Below are 16,248 nucleotides of genomic sequence, written 5' to 3'. Positions count from 1 at the left end.
GTTAGGTTTTATTTGGCAGACATTTCTGAGGACTGGGATGACAGCCTCTCAGATCGCTCTAAGGCACTGCTCCAAAGTGGCAAGGTAGAAGCCAGGATATGTGAATTTTTGCAACAAAGTTCCAGGTAGTTAGAACATCAAACGATTACCATTAATTAAAGAAAACCAGTATCTCAAGTTAAGGAATTCAGTGCTTTTCTACGTATGGGAAAGTGTAAAGGTCTGGGCTCACTGAGATCATTCTTTGACCTAGCTGTCTAGGGCCAGCATCCTGTTATCCCACATCCTGAGTTCCCTCAGGGTACACCGCTACGAGTGGCTGCAGAGGCCAGGCTGCCTGCTTGTCTGCATCCTGAGTTCTCTCCACTCACTGTCGGGGTTGACGGTAGTGGCTGATGACTTGATGGCATTCTTTGTTTGCATGGCTGGCAATATTTTTTGTTCACTTATTTATCACATAGCTTTAAACTAAGGGTCCATAAGGAATGTGGTACTGATAAATCAATAATGAAGGTGACATCAGCAAGATGGATGAATAGGAGGTCCCCAGCCCTACTCTCCTCACAGAAGCTCCAATTCAGCAACTCTCCACAGAGAAGAATGCCTTTGTTAGAATCGCTGAACACAGGGGTAGGGTTGCAGCCCCATGGTAGAGGACAAGAGCTGAGAAAAACTGCATTAAAAAGGGTCAGAGGAATTGTTTCACTTTTATGTATCTTGTAATGTCCTATAAATAGCACAGATGTACGGCATTATTTTTGTGTATATTAAAAGCATTACTGTCTTAAAAGATAAGCAGACTGAATTTTCCTCTTCCTGTTTTGAAATTCTCTCTTTTATTCTAATATATGGGAAGTCTCAAAAATGGAAATGGCTCAGGCCTCTCTCAGGTTCTGAACTTATTTGAGAGGTTGGCGTAAACGGTCATACAAGCAAAAGGTAGTGGCGTGGCCTGGCAAAGAGAAGGGAGGCCTGAACTGAAGCCATAGAACATGGGGAGCCCAGAGAGCACCTGCCAGCTACTTGGGGATGGGAGTCAGCAGTGACTGGGCCGTTTCTGATCCAGGTCACCAGGAGGGCAGGGGTGTTACTAAAAGAGTAAGAAGTCAGAAGAAGTGGCGTGGGGCATTGGTTCCATGCTGGGTGTGAGGTACTGCATGCATTCTTTTTGGCTTAAATATGCCAAAATAACACCATTGGAGTCACTGCCCCTGAATAGGAGTGAAGGTCGGTGAAGAGCCTCAGCTCCATGCCCTTCCTTGGACCACGGAAAGCAAACCATAAGAGAAGCACTACGCAGTTCTCAGGAGAACCACACGTTCCTGTAGATAATTGAGTCCTCTGTCACAGATTTCCTCTAAAACTCCCTTCTGAGCTTGGTTCCCAGCAGGTGTTACCTATGCAACACTGACCCCCTACAGGGAGGCCTCTGCAGAACAGAGGGAGAAGGTGGGGATATATATATATATTATATAATATATATATAAAACAATATAACCCATAAAACCAGAGAGTGATAAAGACCAAAGGGGAACTTTGAGACCATCCCAGCCAATCGACCACTGTGCAGATGAAGAATCCAAGGCCTACAGAGGTGAGAGCACACAAGCGCTTAGAAGCCGATGCAGATTTACACTGAGGTCTCCTGAGTTTCCTGTAACACCTGGGAGCAGATCAAGAAGGACGCTCACTTTCCAGGGCACAGCGCCTTCACCTGCAATGGTCGCAATACATACCACGGGGCATGTGGCACTATCTGCTTTCACTGCTGTGTGGAGAGAGAAGCCTGGAGGTGGATATAGAAAAGGAGGAGGCAGGTTCTCTGAGCATGTTTTTACTGAAGTTCCCTGCATCTTTTAACAATGACTCACACTACTAACTGTATTAGTCAAATAATCACTTTTAAGAGAAAGCATATCAATACATATTTCTCTTTATATGGGATCTGAAATCAGCATACAGGGTTTATATTTAAAAAGGGGAAGGAAACGAAGATCATATGTTCATTCACTCTGAAATAAAATATTTTTTCTGGTTTAAGCAGAAGGAAAAATAGAAGCCCTCGCTGTAACTCATTACTCCTTTTGTAACATGCTTTTAAGAAGATCTGTAAATCATAAAAATCTCAAGAGTTAGAAATTAAAGTTCAAAAAGAGCATTGGCTGTCTTGACCACTTAAGCATTATGAAAAGCGTCATTATACCTCATTATAGCTAGATTTTATGGGAGAAAAACATAGATAAATCAGAGTAAATCATGACAAAAATAGATAACGATACAAAGCTCACATTAACACAGGGGGTTTTTAAGTTTGCTTTGAATAATAATGTGGGAAGGAATCAAGTCAAAGAAGGCCCTTCTACTCATATAAAATTTCAACTGAAGAAGAGATAGTTATCCAATTACCTTAATCTCACCTTAATTTCCCAAGGAAAGTTTCTTAAAAACATAGAAAACATTAAAAAAAAAAAAAAGCTACATCTGGAGAGATGACTGAATAAGGATCAGATCCTCATTTTGATGTCTGTTTAACAATTTCAAGTAGTCTACCTGGAAATTCCTTAATCTGCATTGGAAACCATAGTTTTGCTTGAGTTACGAATGAGAGAAAAAATATGTATATATTTTAAGCCAAAACTATAGGTACTTTCATATGTTCCTAATGAGAATAATTATCAGAACAAGACCATGTGGAAAGCAATTTAACAACAGCTATCAAAATCATGAATCTGTATATCCCGACCCCAAAATTCTCTTCCTGAAAATGTATCTTGTAGATAAACTTGCACACATACAAGGTTATTTACAGCAATAATATTTGTTAGTAGAAGACCAGACCAAATACCCATTAATAAGGACATCTGTTAAGTAAATCATGATATAGCTATACAGTGGAATCCTATGAGTCAGTAGAGATGAATGATGAAATGCTCTCTGTATTGTATGGAACTATCTCCAAAATATTAAGTGAAAAATTCAAAGAACAAAAGAACATGCATTATACGCCACCTTTTGTATTAAAAGGGAATCAGGGGAAAATATGTTTTTATTTGTTTCTAAAGAGCTTTTTTTTAAATAAAGAAATATAAAGAGATTTTGGAAGGACAAATAAAAAAATGAGGAGGTAGAGAATGAGATGAGAGATACTTCACTGCAAATCTTTTAATTCTCTTTGATTTCTGAACTCTGTGAATATATTACCTACTAGAAAAATTGAGTAATTTTCAAATAGCAAAAGCTATATACTTAATGCTCAAAATATTTTATTAAATAAAATGCTTCCTTATAAAAAAGAAAGAGATTTTAGCAGATCCTCAAACAAACCTGACGTTTGACTCTTTAAGCAAAATATGAAATTAGATGACTCTTGTCCTTCTTTATTTAAAAGAAGGCGTGTTTTATTTTTTTGTGCCTTGCATAAATGTAACACTTTAAATTCTTTGGTCTTAAAATAATCCCATTTCAATGTTTTCAAGTTAAATCTGAATGTGGTTACTGAAATAAAAATCAGCCAAATTCCAGCAAAGCAGTTACTTTTCAGAGCGTTCCTACCTCAACAGGGAAAACACCCATACCTTTGTCAGAATGGTTCTTTCTCCCATGAGGGATTCGGTTAAGGCAAAGAATATATCCATCTTCTGTCTCAACAAGGTGTTCCTCACTAGGGAATCCCCAGTAAGAGATGATTTCACTCTGTGGTGCAAAGGAGAAGACAAAATATCAGTGACATTCTCCAGGTTTTATTTAAGTCAATGTATTGAAATTTTGGTCTGCACAACATCCCATCACAGGAATAAACCCTCCGCTTTACTCATGTCTACTTCTCACAGATGCTTACTTAAACCTTGGTTTCCTCATTCTATCATTTTCTACATCATGTGTCTAATTTACCACAGCTTTGGGCCTCTTTGTTTCCAGCAGGCGCAAGTAAAATTTCTTTCTTTTCTCAATATGACAGCCAATACCATGATCTACCATTCTCCTTATGTTAAGAGGCCCTGTCCTGGGAAATGAAGTATAAAAAGTGCTAATCCATTTTTATCAATGCACCGATAAAACTACACTAGAACATCAAGGTCAAGTTGAACAAGAAAAGATAAAATGACTGTGGTAATCCTTTCACCATATAAACGTATATCAAACCATTGTGTCGTACACCTTAAACGCATACAGTCTTATATGCCAACTAAATCTCAATAAAATTGGAGGGAGAAAAGATGAAAAAGTAAGAACTTATGATCAAATTCACTACTCCATAAGGAAAGATTCATGTGGCATTCATTTTTTTTTATTGAGGTATAGTCGACAGTACAATATTATATGTTTCAGGTATACAACATAGTGTTTCACAATTTTTAAGGTTATAGTTATATACTTATACTTTTTATAGTTACTATAAAATATTGGCTATATTCCCTGTGTTATACGATGACATATCCTTGTAGCTTATTTATTTTATATATAATAGTTTGTACCTCTTAATCCATGGGGCAGCTGTTAATCAGGAACTCAGTGGCATGTGGATAATTCAGTTATCTAGAAGTTATCTAGAAGTTTGTACATAAGTGCTCATTATTCTCTCTACCATAAATACTTGAAAGTATTTATTCTTCTTACAAAAAAACTGAAGGGGAAAATGTTTTTAATTTAAAAAACTTAAAAGATTTTAAGACTGGCTGGGGCCTGGGACCTGGGACACTTTGCTGCAGTGTTTGCACCTGGACAGATGTCTCCTTGAGCGACAGATATAGAGAAACTATAAGGGACTAAAAATAACTGCATTCATACCCAGTGGGGGCAAATTATGAATTCAAAAACCCAACTGCCACCTCTGAGATGTTAGAGCAAGAGCAGGGGACTGCGCATGTTCCCTGCACAGAGCAGCACCTAGGATGTGGGCAGACCCCCTAAGCCATCCTCTCAGGCCCCACTGTTGGAACCTTTACCTGATTTAAAGAACCAGCTTGCCCCACCCCTTGGGGAGCAAGCTAGGGAAACTGTTACTTGTTTTCGCTCCCTTGTGCTGCAGCACGAGTCCCAGTAAAGCTTTATCTGAAATTCTCATCTCGCCTCTTAGCAATTTCTATTGATTAAGGAGTCCAAGAACCCTGGCTGGCAACAATTCAAGACAAGTAATAAAACTTAACCTTAAGAGCCTGATACCGGGTCATATCCTCTTGGCTGACTATAAATTTATCTCCGTCTCTAAGGCTGCCTAATTCTTCAGCTGAGTCTCTGCATCACCTGTTTTAAAGCTTCTATTTCCTTTAGTAATCTGTACTTTCCTGGTATTTTACACCTAAATGAGGTATTTCCACATTTAATTGTTTACTTAAGATTAATAACTGAAATGTGTTCATTACTCAAGGAATTATTTTTACTTATTTGTTCTAACAAAATATTCTCAGATACTTTGATTTCTGTATTGAACTATGCTCCCTAGACACTGTTAATCAGTCCTTGTTCAAAACACTCAGTATGAACATTCTTGTAAAGTTTTGACACTTCTTTTAATTGCTGTTTAAACAAATTTTGCAAGGCAAAAATGAGATGAATGTATAAAAACATAATTTATCTTATTAAGATGTATATAGTTTTAACAGTAAAATGAGATTCATAAATTACTGAGTAGGTGAAGTCCAGAAAACTAAACCTAAGATTCAGAGAACATTTTTAAAAATGAGATGGAAAGATTATAGTTTGTGGCTTCATGTAGCCACACAAGTGGATTTAAGAAAACAATAAACATTTGTCACAGATGCATTTTAAAAGTAGATGACTTTGAGAAACCTACCACATTCATATTTGTTTCTGGGTCCACAGCTGCCAACTTCCCTCTGGGCGCTTCGGAATGCAGAGTCCCAAGGACCAAACAGAACACCAAACCCAAGAGCCACATTTTCATTCTGTAAGAAACAGTCTTGTTTTTCAAACAGTTACTTGTCCGAATTCTACTATACAAAATTATGTTAGTAGATAATGTTTCCATGTAAAGTTCTGAACCAGGTTTAGGTCAAGTAAAAGGTAAGTGAAGGGTAAATATGAAACAAATGACTTAAGCCACACGTGGAAGTAAAAACTGAGGAATTCTGTTTTACTAGGAAACCTCCCACTCACCACCCCCAGCTAATATGTGGCATTTGGAGCCCAGCACACCCACTCACCTCCTTACCACGAGGTTAAATGTAATGTTCCTAGGGAAATAAAAAAGGGAGGACTCAGGAGAGAATAGGCTGAGAAAAAGGAAGGCCCCCAAAATTCCAGAGCCTGTTAACATCCCACCATGTCCTCTCTCATTGTGACTTAAACGTTTTTAAGTTCAGACAATATTAAGTCTCCCTCCCACTAGATATTCACTTCCCTTCTTACACAAAATTATGCGTCAGGATTTGTCACCCAAGGAAGAAAAAAATGAAATGAAAGAAAAGAGATCTTGCGAGAGAAACAGAGTGAAAGATTACCCCCTCTTCTCTGAGACCCTCCAGCCATCAACAAAGACCATCTAGTTTCTGGCAGCGATGGTACAAAATCACAGCATAGCGAAGACCTAAGGGATGGAAGCTAAAGGCAAAATGAAGTGACTCTCCCCAGGACACTCAGATTGTTAGAGACAAAACTGGGACTGCAGCCTAGGCCTCCCAATTTTTAAAATATATATATATATATAATCATGGAGGTCAGATGAAGATGGTGGAACAGGACACGGAGCTCATCTCCTCTCACAAATACATCTATGTGTGGAAAAATTCTCACGGAATACCTACTGAACTCTGGCAGAAAATCTCCTACAATCAAAACTACAAGGAAGGTCACCATGTAACCAGAAGATGGAGAAAAAAAAAAGAACCGGGATGGGACCTGTGTCCTTGGGAGGGAAATGTGAAAGAGGAAGGGTCCCCTCAACCTGGGAAGCCCCTTCATCAGTGGGGAGGTCAGCGAGGACAGAAAGGGAGTTTCAGAGGATCGGAGAAGAGGGCAGCAGCTCGTACGCAGCAGGCTAAACAGAGAGACCAGCACAGAGGGTCCCTCCACCTCCCTGCATTCCCCAGCCTGAGACGGGTGCCTGCTGGTATATGTGGGGGCTGAGTACTGAAACTCAGGCTTCAGATGACAGACCTGGGGAGAGGATTGGGGTTGGCTGCACAGAGACAGCCTGAAAGGGCTGGAGTGTGGTACAGGCAACACCTGGGAGTGTGTGCAGTGGAGCCCGGGTCCGTCATAAAAAGCCCCACTGTAAACGTGCACAAAGGGAAGGGTGGGACCCCACCATAGCAGACTTTCTTGGCGTGCTCACAGCCAGTGCGGCTCTGCCTCTAAGAGCTCTGGGAGCACACAGACTCTGGCAGGGTTGCCCACAAGTGGAGGCAGGGCTGAACCCTGAGCCCATTCCAAGGGGCTGCACAACTTCAGAAGCAGGGCTGAAATCTGCATGACTACAATGGGTTTATGGTGCTTAACTTCAGCAGGTCTGCCCTGGTGGCTTTCTGAGCACAATGCTGGAGGGACACGTGGGCAGACTGCCCGCATTTCCATGGCCGAGGCAGGGCCGAGGGCAGCGCCAGTAACGGTGTACTTTGTGAGCCAGCACAACGGGTGACAGGCAACACCACACAGCGCACTTCCAGGTGGACAGTTCCTATGGAGGAACACTCAGCAGCTCCTCTCCCCTCGGAAGTGCTCCAGTGCCTACTTTACACCCTAGCTCAGAAACCAGTGTGGGGCCTTCTATTCCAACAACTGGGAAGCAGACCCGGCCCCTGACAGGGCTGTGACAACCTACAGAACAAAGAGGAGGTCCTCCTCAAAATCCAGTGCCGGCTCTGGTCACCACAACACCAGTCATACAGCCCACCAAAACTTAATCAAAAAGAGACAGATAATTTGAACAGGTTGATCACTAAAAGTGAAATAGAATCTATAATTAAAAGGAAGAAAGAAAGAAAGAAAGCAAACCCCTGAAACAAAAGTCCAGGGCTGGATGACTTCACGGTAGAAGACTACCAAACATAAAAAAGAACTTACACTGATCCTTCTCAAACTCTTCCAAAAGACTGAAGAAGAGGGATCAATCCAAACTCATTCAATGAAGCCACCATCACCCTGATTCCAAAACCAGACAAAGACACTACCAAAAGAGAAAATTACAGGACATTATCTTTAATAAATATAGATGCAAAAATTCTCAATAAAATATTTTCAAACAACCCAACAACTCAAAAAAAGATCATACACCACAATCAAGTTTGATTCAAGGATGGTTCAACATACACAAATTAATCAATGTGATACACCACATCAAGAAAAGGTTTAAAAAACCACATGATCATCTCAATAGATGCAGAAAAAGCATTTGATAAAATTCAACATCCATTCATGATAAAAACTCTTACCAAAGTGGATATAGAAAGACCATATCTCAACATAATAAAGCTATTTATGACAAACCCTCACAAACATAATACTCAATGGTGAAAAGCTGAAAAGCCTTCCTGCTAAAATCTGGAATGAGACAAGGATGCCCACTCTCACCACTTCTATTCAATATAGTGTTGGAAGTCCCAGCCACAGCAATCAGACAGAAAAAAAGAAAAGAAAAGAAAGAAAAGTGATCCAAATTGGAAGTGAAGAGGTAAAACTGTCACTAAATGCAGATGACATGATACTATTATTTAGGAAACTCTAAAGACTCCACACAAAAACTTAATAGAACTGATAAACTCAAGGTAGCAGAATACAATATTAACATTCAGAAATCTGTTGTATTTATTTACACTATCAATGAAATATCAGAAAAGAAAAGTTTTAAAAAAAATCTCTTTTAAAATCATATTAAAAAAAAAAAAGCTTAGGACTAAACCTGACCAAGGAGATGAAAAATTTATATGTGGAACACTGTAAAACATTGACAAAGAAAACTTAAGATGATTTAAAGAGATGGAAAGATATCCCATGCTCTTGGATTGGAAGAACTAACATTGTCAAAATGGCCATACTATCCAAAGTAATCTATGGATTCAATGCGATCCCTATCAAATTACCGAGGACATTTTTCACAGAACTAGAACAAATAATCCTAAAATTAATATGGAATCACAAAATACCCAGAATTGCCAAAGCAATACTGAAGAAAAAGAACAAAGCCGGGGGCATAACCCTCCCAGACTTCAGACAATACTACAAAGCTACAGTAATCAAAACAGTGTGGTATGGGCCCAAAAACAGACATATCGATCAATGGAACAGAACAGAGAGCCCAGAAATAAACCCACACACCTACAGTCAATTAATCTGTGGAAAAGGAGGCAAGAATATACAAAGGAGAAAAAACAGCCTTTTTGGCAGTGGTGTGGGGAAAGTTGGACAGCTGCATGTAAATCAATGAAGTTAGAACACTCCCTCATACCATACACAAAAATAAACTCAAAATGGTTTAAAGACTTAATAAGACAGGATACCATAAATCTTTTATAAGAGAACATAGGCAAAACATTCTCTGATGTAAATTCTACCAGTGTTTTCCTTAGGTCAGTCTCCCAAGGCAATAGAAATAAAAACAAAAATAAACAAATGGGACCTAATCGAACTTATAAGCTTTTGCACAGCAAAGGAAACCATAAACAAAAAGAAAAGGCAACCTACAAACTGGGAGAAAATATTTGCAAATGATACAACTGACAAGAGCTTAATTTCCAAAATATACAAACAGCTCATACAATTCAATAACAACAACAACAAAAACCCAATCAAAAAATGGGCAGAAGATCTAAGTAGACATTTCTCCAAGGAATACATACAGATAGATGGCCAACAGGCACATGAAAAGATGCTCAGTATCACTAATTATCAGAGAAATGCAAATCAAAACTACAATGAGGTATCACCTCACACTGGTCAGAATGGCCATCATTAAAAAAAATCCACAAACAATAAATGCTAGAGAGGGTGTGGAGAAAGGGAACCCTCCCCTACATTGTTGGTGGGAATGTAATTTGGTACAGCCACTATGGAAAACAGTATGGAGATTCCTTAAAAAACTAAAAATAGACTTACCATGTGATCCAGCAATCCCACTCCTGGGTGTGTATCTAAAGAAAACTCTAATTTGAAAAGATACCTGTCCCTCAGTGTTCATAGCAGCACTATCTACAATAGGTAAGACATAGAAGTAACCTAAATGTCCATTTATTCAGCCATTTAAAAAGGATGAAATAATGCCATTTGCAGCAACATAGATGGACGTAGAGAGTATTATACTAAGTGAAGTAAGTCAGACAGAGAAAGACAAATATCATACGGTATCACTTATCTGTGGAATCTAATAAAATGACACAAATGAACTTATTCATAAAGCAGAAAGAGACTCAGACATAGAAGACAAATTAATGTTTACCAAAGGGGAAGGGGGGGCAAATAAATTAAAAGTTTGAGATTAGTAGATACAAACTACTATATATAAAATAGATAAACAACATGGTCTAACTGTATAGCACAAGGAACTACACTCAATATCTTGTAATAACCTATAATGGAAAAGAATATATATATATATATATTAGTTTCTCATGTACTATATATATAGTACATGAGAAACTAACAACATTGTAAATCAACTATACTTCAATAGAAAAAGAAAATTTTTAAAATAATCATTTTAAAAGATGTATGTGTGTACACCTATACAAAGACTCATTTTAAAAATGTTTATAACAGCTCTGTGTGTAATAGCTGAACACTGGAAAAATCCAAATGCCTCAAATAGGTGAATGGATCAACATACTATGATACATACATACTATTCAGCAATAAAAAAGGAATGCATGTAAAATAATATGGATGAATCTCAAAATAATTATGGTGAAAGAAGCCAGACTAAAAATAAATGACTCCATTTCTATAAAAGTCTAGAAAATGCAACCTAATCTATTCTGACAGAAAGCAGATCAATGGCTGCCTGGGGAGACAAGGGGCAGCAAGTAAGCACGGCAAAGGGAAACCCAAGGCACAAGGGATCTCTTGGGGGCGATGAACATATCACTGTTTATATTATATTGAACACATCACGGTTTCACATGGAGTATATAAAAACTTTAAAAATTATGCATTTTAAATATTTTCTGTTATTGTATGTCAGTAACACAATACAGCTGTTTGTAAGACTTGGGCTTAAAGCGAGAATCCCACAGATCCTAAGAAACGGGTTCTCAGAACGTTACAAAAGTGAACTGACTTCCTTCTGCCACTGCAACTCCTGCTGGTGCAGGAGTGATTTCTTTCTTGACAGGAGGGGATGTTATCTTGAGTCTGTCCTGGCAAAGTAAGCCCACCACGCTTACTCATAAGTCTGTACTTCTTTATGGTCACTGGGAAAGGCTGTACAGTTCAGGGCTACCTTTTATCATAGATACAACCTTCCAAAAGCCCATTATTACTCGGGAACAAGGAGTTGATTGAAGAGGAAAAATGAAAGGTTGTAACCACAATTTAAAACAGTGAAGCCTCCGGCAGTATCTGGTTTCCGCTCAGCGCCTGTCCCCTGGGACCTGGACCAAGTGTCCACAGAGAAAGCTCCACGATAACAGCTTTCCTTCCAACAAAACAACAGGTAGTTTCTCAACCTACTAGTCAAGCCATAAGGATGACGATTGGGAAATTCAAAGGAGAAAAAGCCCCCTCCAGGCTGGATTCGGAGTGTTTTGCTGGGCTCTCTCAGCAACTTTATCTGAATGCTTGTGCTATCTTGCCTCTATCTCAAGTGCTGGTCTGTCTTCATCTTACCCCAGCCCGAGGGCAGAGCCAGTATCTAAGTCAACTGTGAACATCCAGGACCCAGCAAAGTGTAGATACACAACACAGATTTTGAAGAATGGGATCCTGGCGGCCCAGAGCTCAGGAGATGAAGAAAAGCAAAGCTCCAAAGCAGCTTGCCACTTAGCTTTCTAATAACAACAGCAACACTAATCATTTTTGTTCCCGTTTAAACTCTTGCTTAAGCCCAGGCAGCGCCTGGCTTAAGTTAATTACGCCCCCACCAACGCTATGCAGTACCGTTAAGTCTTTTTTTTTTTTTTTTCCCCCAGAAAACCGAGGCTCACCCAGGTTAAGTACTGGAAGCAAAATAAAATCTTCGGGATTTTCAACAGGACCAATGTCAAACCATTCTCGACCACGCGTCTGGCTAAAAAGTTAGGTCTCCAGGCTGCCTGGAGAAGCTAACGGGAGTAAAGGGCGAGGAGGGAGGAGGAGAGCTGGGAATCTGGGTGTCGCTGCAGCCCAAGGGCGCTCTGGGCAGCCTCCCGCCTGACCAGGAAAACGGAGGGCCGCCCGGGGAAGGGCGGGCAACTTCTAGAGAGCTCTGGACTCCTGAATCACTGGGAGATGCCTCTGGCCACCGCCTGCAGTAGAGGCACCCGCAAAGGCTCCAGGCAAGACGCGCCAGAGACCAACGCCGGCCCACAGAGACTGAGGGGCGGCGCGGCTGAGCACCCGGGAGCCGCGCGGGGGCCCTGGCCTCGGGGCCCGTGGAGGGAGGCCGGAGCGGCCGCACCCGCACGTGGCAGTGCAGCCTGTGCCTGCACTCACCTGGAGCCGTCCGCCCGGGCCGCTGTCCAGAGCCACAGACCGGGCTCGCGGGGCTGGAGCGCCCCCAGAAGAACTCGAGCGGGCTAAGACCACGGGACGCGCGGGCCAATCAGAGCAGCCGGCCGCAGGGAAGTGCGGCGGCGACGTCGCTCCCCACTACAGACCACGCTTCCGAGCCGGCCCGCCACTCACACGGAGCATGCGCCTCGGCCGAGTCCAACGCCTCCCGAGCTGGGCTGCTCACCAGCTCCGCCCGCAGGAGGCGGCAGCCGCCCGGATTCCTAGTGGCTGGCGGCTGCCCAGCCCTGCCCTAGGAGCTCCTGCAGGTCCGCCGCCCTCCGCGCCTGGCACAACAGTTCCTGAGCTCCGTAGATGAAAAGCAATTATATGCTACGTATAAAGCGTTTAGCATGGTGCCTGACGCAGAGCAATCTTGCCGTACATTTTATTTTTATTACTAAAATGCCTAGCATTATTGCCAGCAGGGGTACAGCAACCAAGCAAAATCCCTCTTCTCCTTACTTTCTGATGGGAAGAGATACTATGAATAAAAATTAAAATGAAGTAGTGGAAAGTGCTATGAAGAACAATAAAATAGTAAAAGGGTAATGAAAGAGGATGCTATGCTTTGTACAAAGTAAACGGGAAAGGACCCTCTAACGAAGTGACATCAGAGCACAAGTCGTTAGGAGGTGATTGAGAGCCATGTGGACACTAGGGAAAGAGCCTTCTGAGAGTGAGAGAATAGCAAATGCAAAGGCCCTGAGGCAGGAGTATTCTTAGTGGGTTCTAGTAAGCATAATGCAGTCAGTGTGGCTGGGACAGGATGTGCTTGGTGGAGAGTGGTAGAACATGAAGTCCTAGAGATAGTTAGGGGCCAGTTGTAACGACTTTGCTTTTTCTTCTGACCAAGATGAGAAGCCATTGGAAGGTTTTCAGTAGAAAGGCAGCATAATCTGGTTTACAGTTTAGAAAGATCACGCTGATTGCTGGAGTCATTACAGAAGCAGGGAGACTAGTGAGAAGGCTACTGCAATAATCCAAGTGAGAATTAATAATGGCTTACACCAGGGTGGTGAGAGCGGTGGAAGTGGAGAAAAATAGTCACCTCTGGTTGTGTTCCTAAAGTCAAACCAACAGGCTCTGCAGGTGCATTGAATACAGGTATGAGAGAGAAAGTGGTGCCCAGGTTGGTGCTAATGTGTTTAGTATGATGGGACTGCCATGAATTCAAATGGAGAAAGTACCAAGAAGGGCAGCTCAGGAAGGAAATCAAGAGTTTGTTCTCGATCTGCTGACTTACAGAATTCTATCAGCTAAGGCCCTATTAGGAAATAGAACCACCTCAAGGTTTCCAAAGAGAAGAAACATCACACATGTAGTGGAATTGCTGGAAAGCCAAACAGGGTTTAGGCAGGCCCCTCAGAGATTAACCACAGTAGGAAGTGCATTACTAGGAACAGAAGTGTCACCAGAGATCAGAGGTTGTGGTGTTGAGCAGCAGCCCAGGAGTGTGCAAGGCTGAAAGAGGGAAACTAGAAATACCAACAGCATTTTCTTCCTTCTATCTTCCAATTTCCCACCCATCCTTCCTGTGGGTCAAATGTAGCCTGAAGACAGCTGACAAAGGAGCATCAGAAAAGCAGCCTGCAGAATCGGATCCCTCCACCCTCCACAATACAGAGCAAAGCAGGGGATGGATAGGGGGTGGATCTGGAGACTAAACAGCAAAAATCAGCACTGAGATATGCAAGTCTAGAGCTCGAAGTCAAGTTCTAGGATAGAGACGTGATTTGGGAATAATCAGCTTAGAGACAGTATTTAAAGCCATGAGAATGAGTGAGATCTCCCACAGAGTAAGCATAAATAACAAAGAATGTACATATAGTCAGGAGATACTAAGCTGAGAAGACAGTGAGGTTTGGAGAACTGAAAGTGTTGTACTCGACACTCAGGGAAGAAGAAAATTTGAGAAAGAGGAAATGATTGACTTGGGCAGGTGCCAATGATAGCTTGAGTGAGGTAAGCACTGAGAAGTGAGCCAGATTTAGCATCATTTCTGTGTGTCAGACACCGTGCTAAATGAGCCCATTACCTAGAGTGTCTCACTCAATTCCCACACTACCTCCATGTCCCCATTTTACAGGCAAGGACATGGAGGCTTAGAAAGGTTGAATATATTATCCCAAATCACAAAGAGAGAAAGTGATCTGGCCCAAAATGCAATCCAAGAAAATTAAATCCAGGTTGTCATCTATGAATGAATGAATAAATGAAAATACAGCCGAGAAGTTCCTTCAGCCAGTTAAGGGAGGATATTACACTCGGCCCTCCTGTTTTGGTCCACTGTAATCTACAGTGATTGGTGGTTCACCCATGCCTTTAGTATAAAGAGAAAGCTTTACAGAAGACCAGAGGTACAAGGTGTTTGGTGTTTGGGGGAGGTGGGGAGAGCATGAGTGTGTCTGTGTGTAACTGCATGTGTGTGTGATGTGCGCACTTTATAAGCCACATGGTAGATTGAAGACTGAAACAATTATCCTAATGGCAGTTCTGCTCGCAGCCAAGACGGAGCAGCGATGACCAGATTTACTCTCCCATCCTATGAAACTAGGAAAAAATATGGAAGAAATGGTTTCAGATAGTGGAATACAGATAGTATAGGAGAGTGGTCCCTAAGAAAAAGAAAACAAATGAAGTTAAGCCCTGCAATTGTCCCAGGTAAAACTGCCTGGAGAGAACTTCCAGACGATAGTTCAGGGAGAGGGGAACCCAAGCAAAATCCAGGGATTCCTCTGAAAGGTGGAGACAGATGAGAATTCAGGAAGGCTGGGCAGTAAAGGGTGCAGGGCAGAGTAGTGGAGTGGAGAGAGTGGCAGAGAGAGCCAGGGGGCTTTGGAGATTCGCAAAGGGTTCCCCTCAAGCCTTGGGCTGAGTACTAATTGGAACCTCCATGTGAAGAAACCACACCAAGGAAAGAACCACCTGAAAAAAAAAAAAAAAAAGAAAAGAAAAACAAATGAGAAAATCCTCCAAGTTCACACAAAACTGGGATTAGGTTCAGGCTACACTCAGCAAAGGGTGGGAAAACCTTGTAATATACAAGGTGCTAGGTAGACGATTCATAAGGATATTACCTCAGTATCTGAGCAAAATTGGCCTTAAAGCAAGGCTGCTTAAAAATAAGTGCTCTATAATGGACCTCCAATTGATTTACACCAGGTGCCAAGACAGTTCAGCGGGGAAAGGATCATCTTTTTAACAAATGGAGAATATATGCAAAACATATGCACCTTGAATCTTATCTCACATCGTATACAAAAAATAACTCCAAATGAGCCACAGACATACATTGGAGAGCTAAAACTATAGAACTTCTAGGGGAAAAAACTTAAGAGAAAATCTTGGGCTTGTCAAAGATTCCTTAAATAAAACATAAAAAATATAACCCATGGGGGGAAATAACAATACATTGGACTTCTTCAAAATTAAAAATTTTTTTTTCTGAAATAGACTCTATAAGCACAGTGAGATACACACTTCATACTAAGGTGATTACAATAAAAAAAAACAGATAATAAGAAGTGTTGATGATGATGTAGAGAAACTAGAACCCTCATCTACTGCTACTGGGAATGCAAAATAACACAACTGTTTTGGAAAATAATC

At 41.2% G+C, this 16,248-nt stretch overlaps 1 protein-coding gene across 4 annotated transcripts in view; it reads right to left on the bottom strand.

Annotated features, from left to right (window-relative positions):
• The window catches only part of LIPA (lipase A, lysosomal acid type), a 38,490-nt gene extending 25,720 nt beyond the window's left edge, over positions 1-12,770 (bottom strand). Inside the window, exons 1-4 of one of the 4 annotated variants that reach the window (XM_032491358.1) lie at positions 12,580-12,770; positions 8,023-8,125; positions 5,795-5,906; positions 3,576-3,693 (exon numbers count right to left, since the gene is read on the bottom strand). In XM_032491358.1, the coding sequence (XP_032347249.1) occupies positions 3,576-3,693; positions 5,795-5,905 (229 nt within the window). In that variant the 5' untranslated portion in view covers position 5,906; positions 8,023-8,125; positions 12,580-12,770. Of the gene's footprint in view, positions 1-3,575; positions 3,694-5,794; positions 5,907-6,164; positions 6,318-8,022; positions 8,126-12,579 lie in introns of those variants that run through there. The other 3 variants (XM_032491357.1, XM_006187993.3, XM_032491359.1) reach the window with 3 other exon arrangements.
• Positions 12,771-16,248: the final 3,478 nt, after the last annotated feature.

The sequence above is a fragment of the Camelus ferus genome, chromosome 11 (assembly GCF_009834535.1).
Source record: "Camelus ferus isolate YT-003-E chromosome 11, BCGSAC_Cfer_1.0, whole genome shotgun sequence".
In the NCBI taxonomy this organism is placed as follows: Eukaryota; Metazoa; Chordata; class Mammalia; order Artiodactyla; family Camelidae; genus Camelus; species Camelus ferus.
Note: the sequence above shows the minus strand (reverse complement) of the source record. Positions and strands in the feature narration are given on the sequence as shown.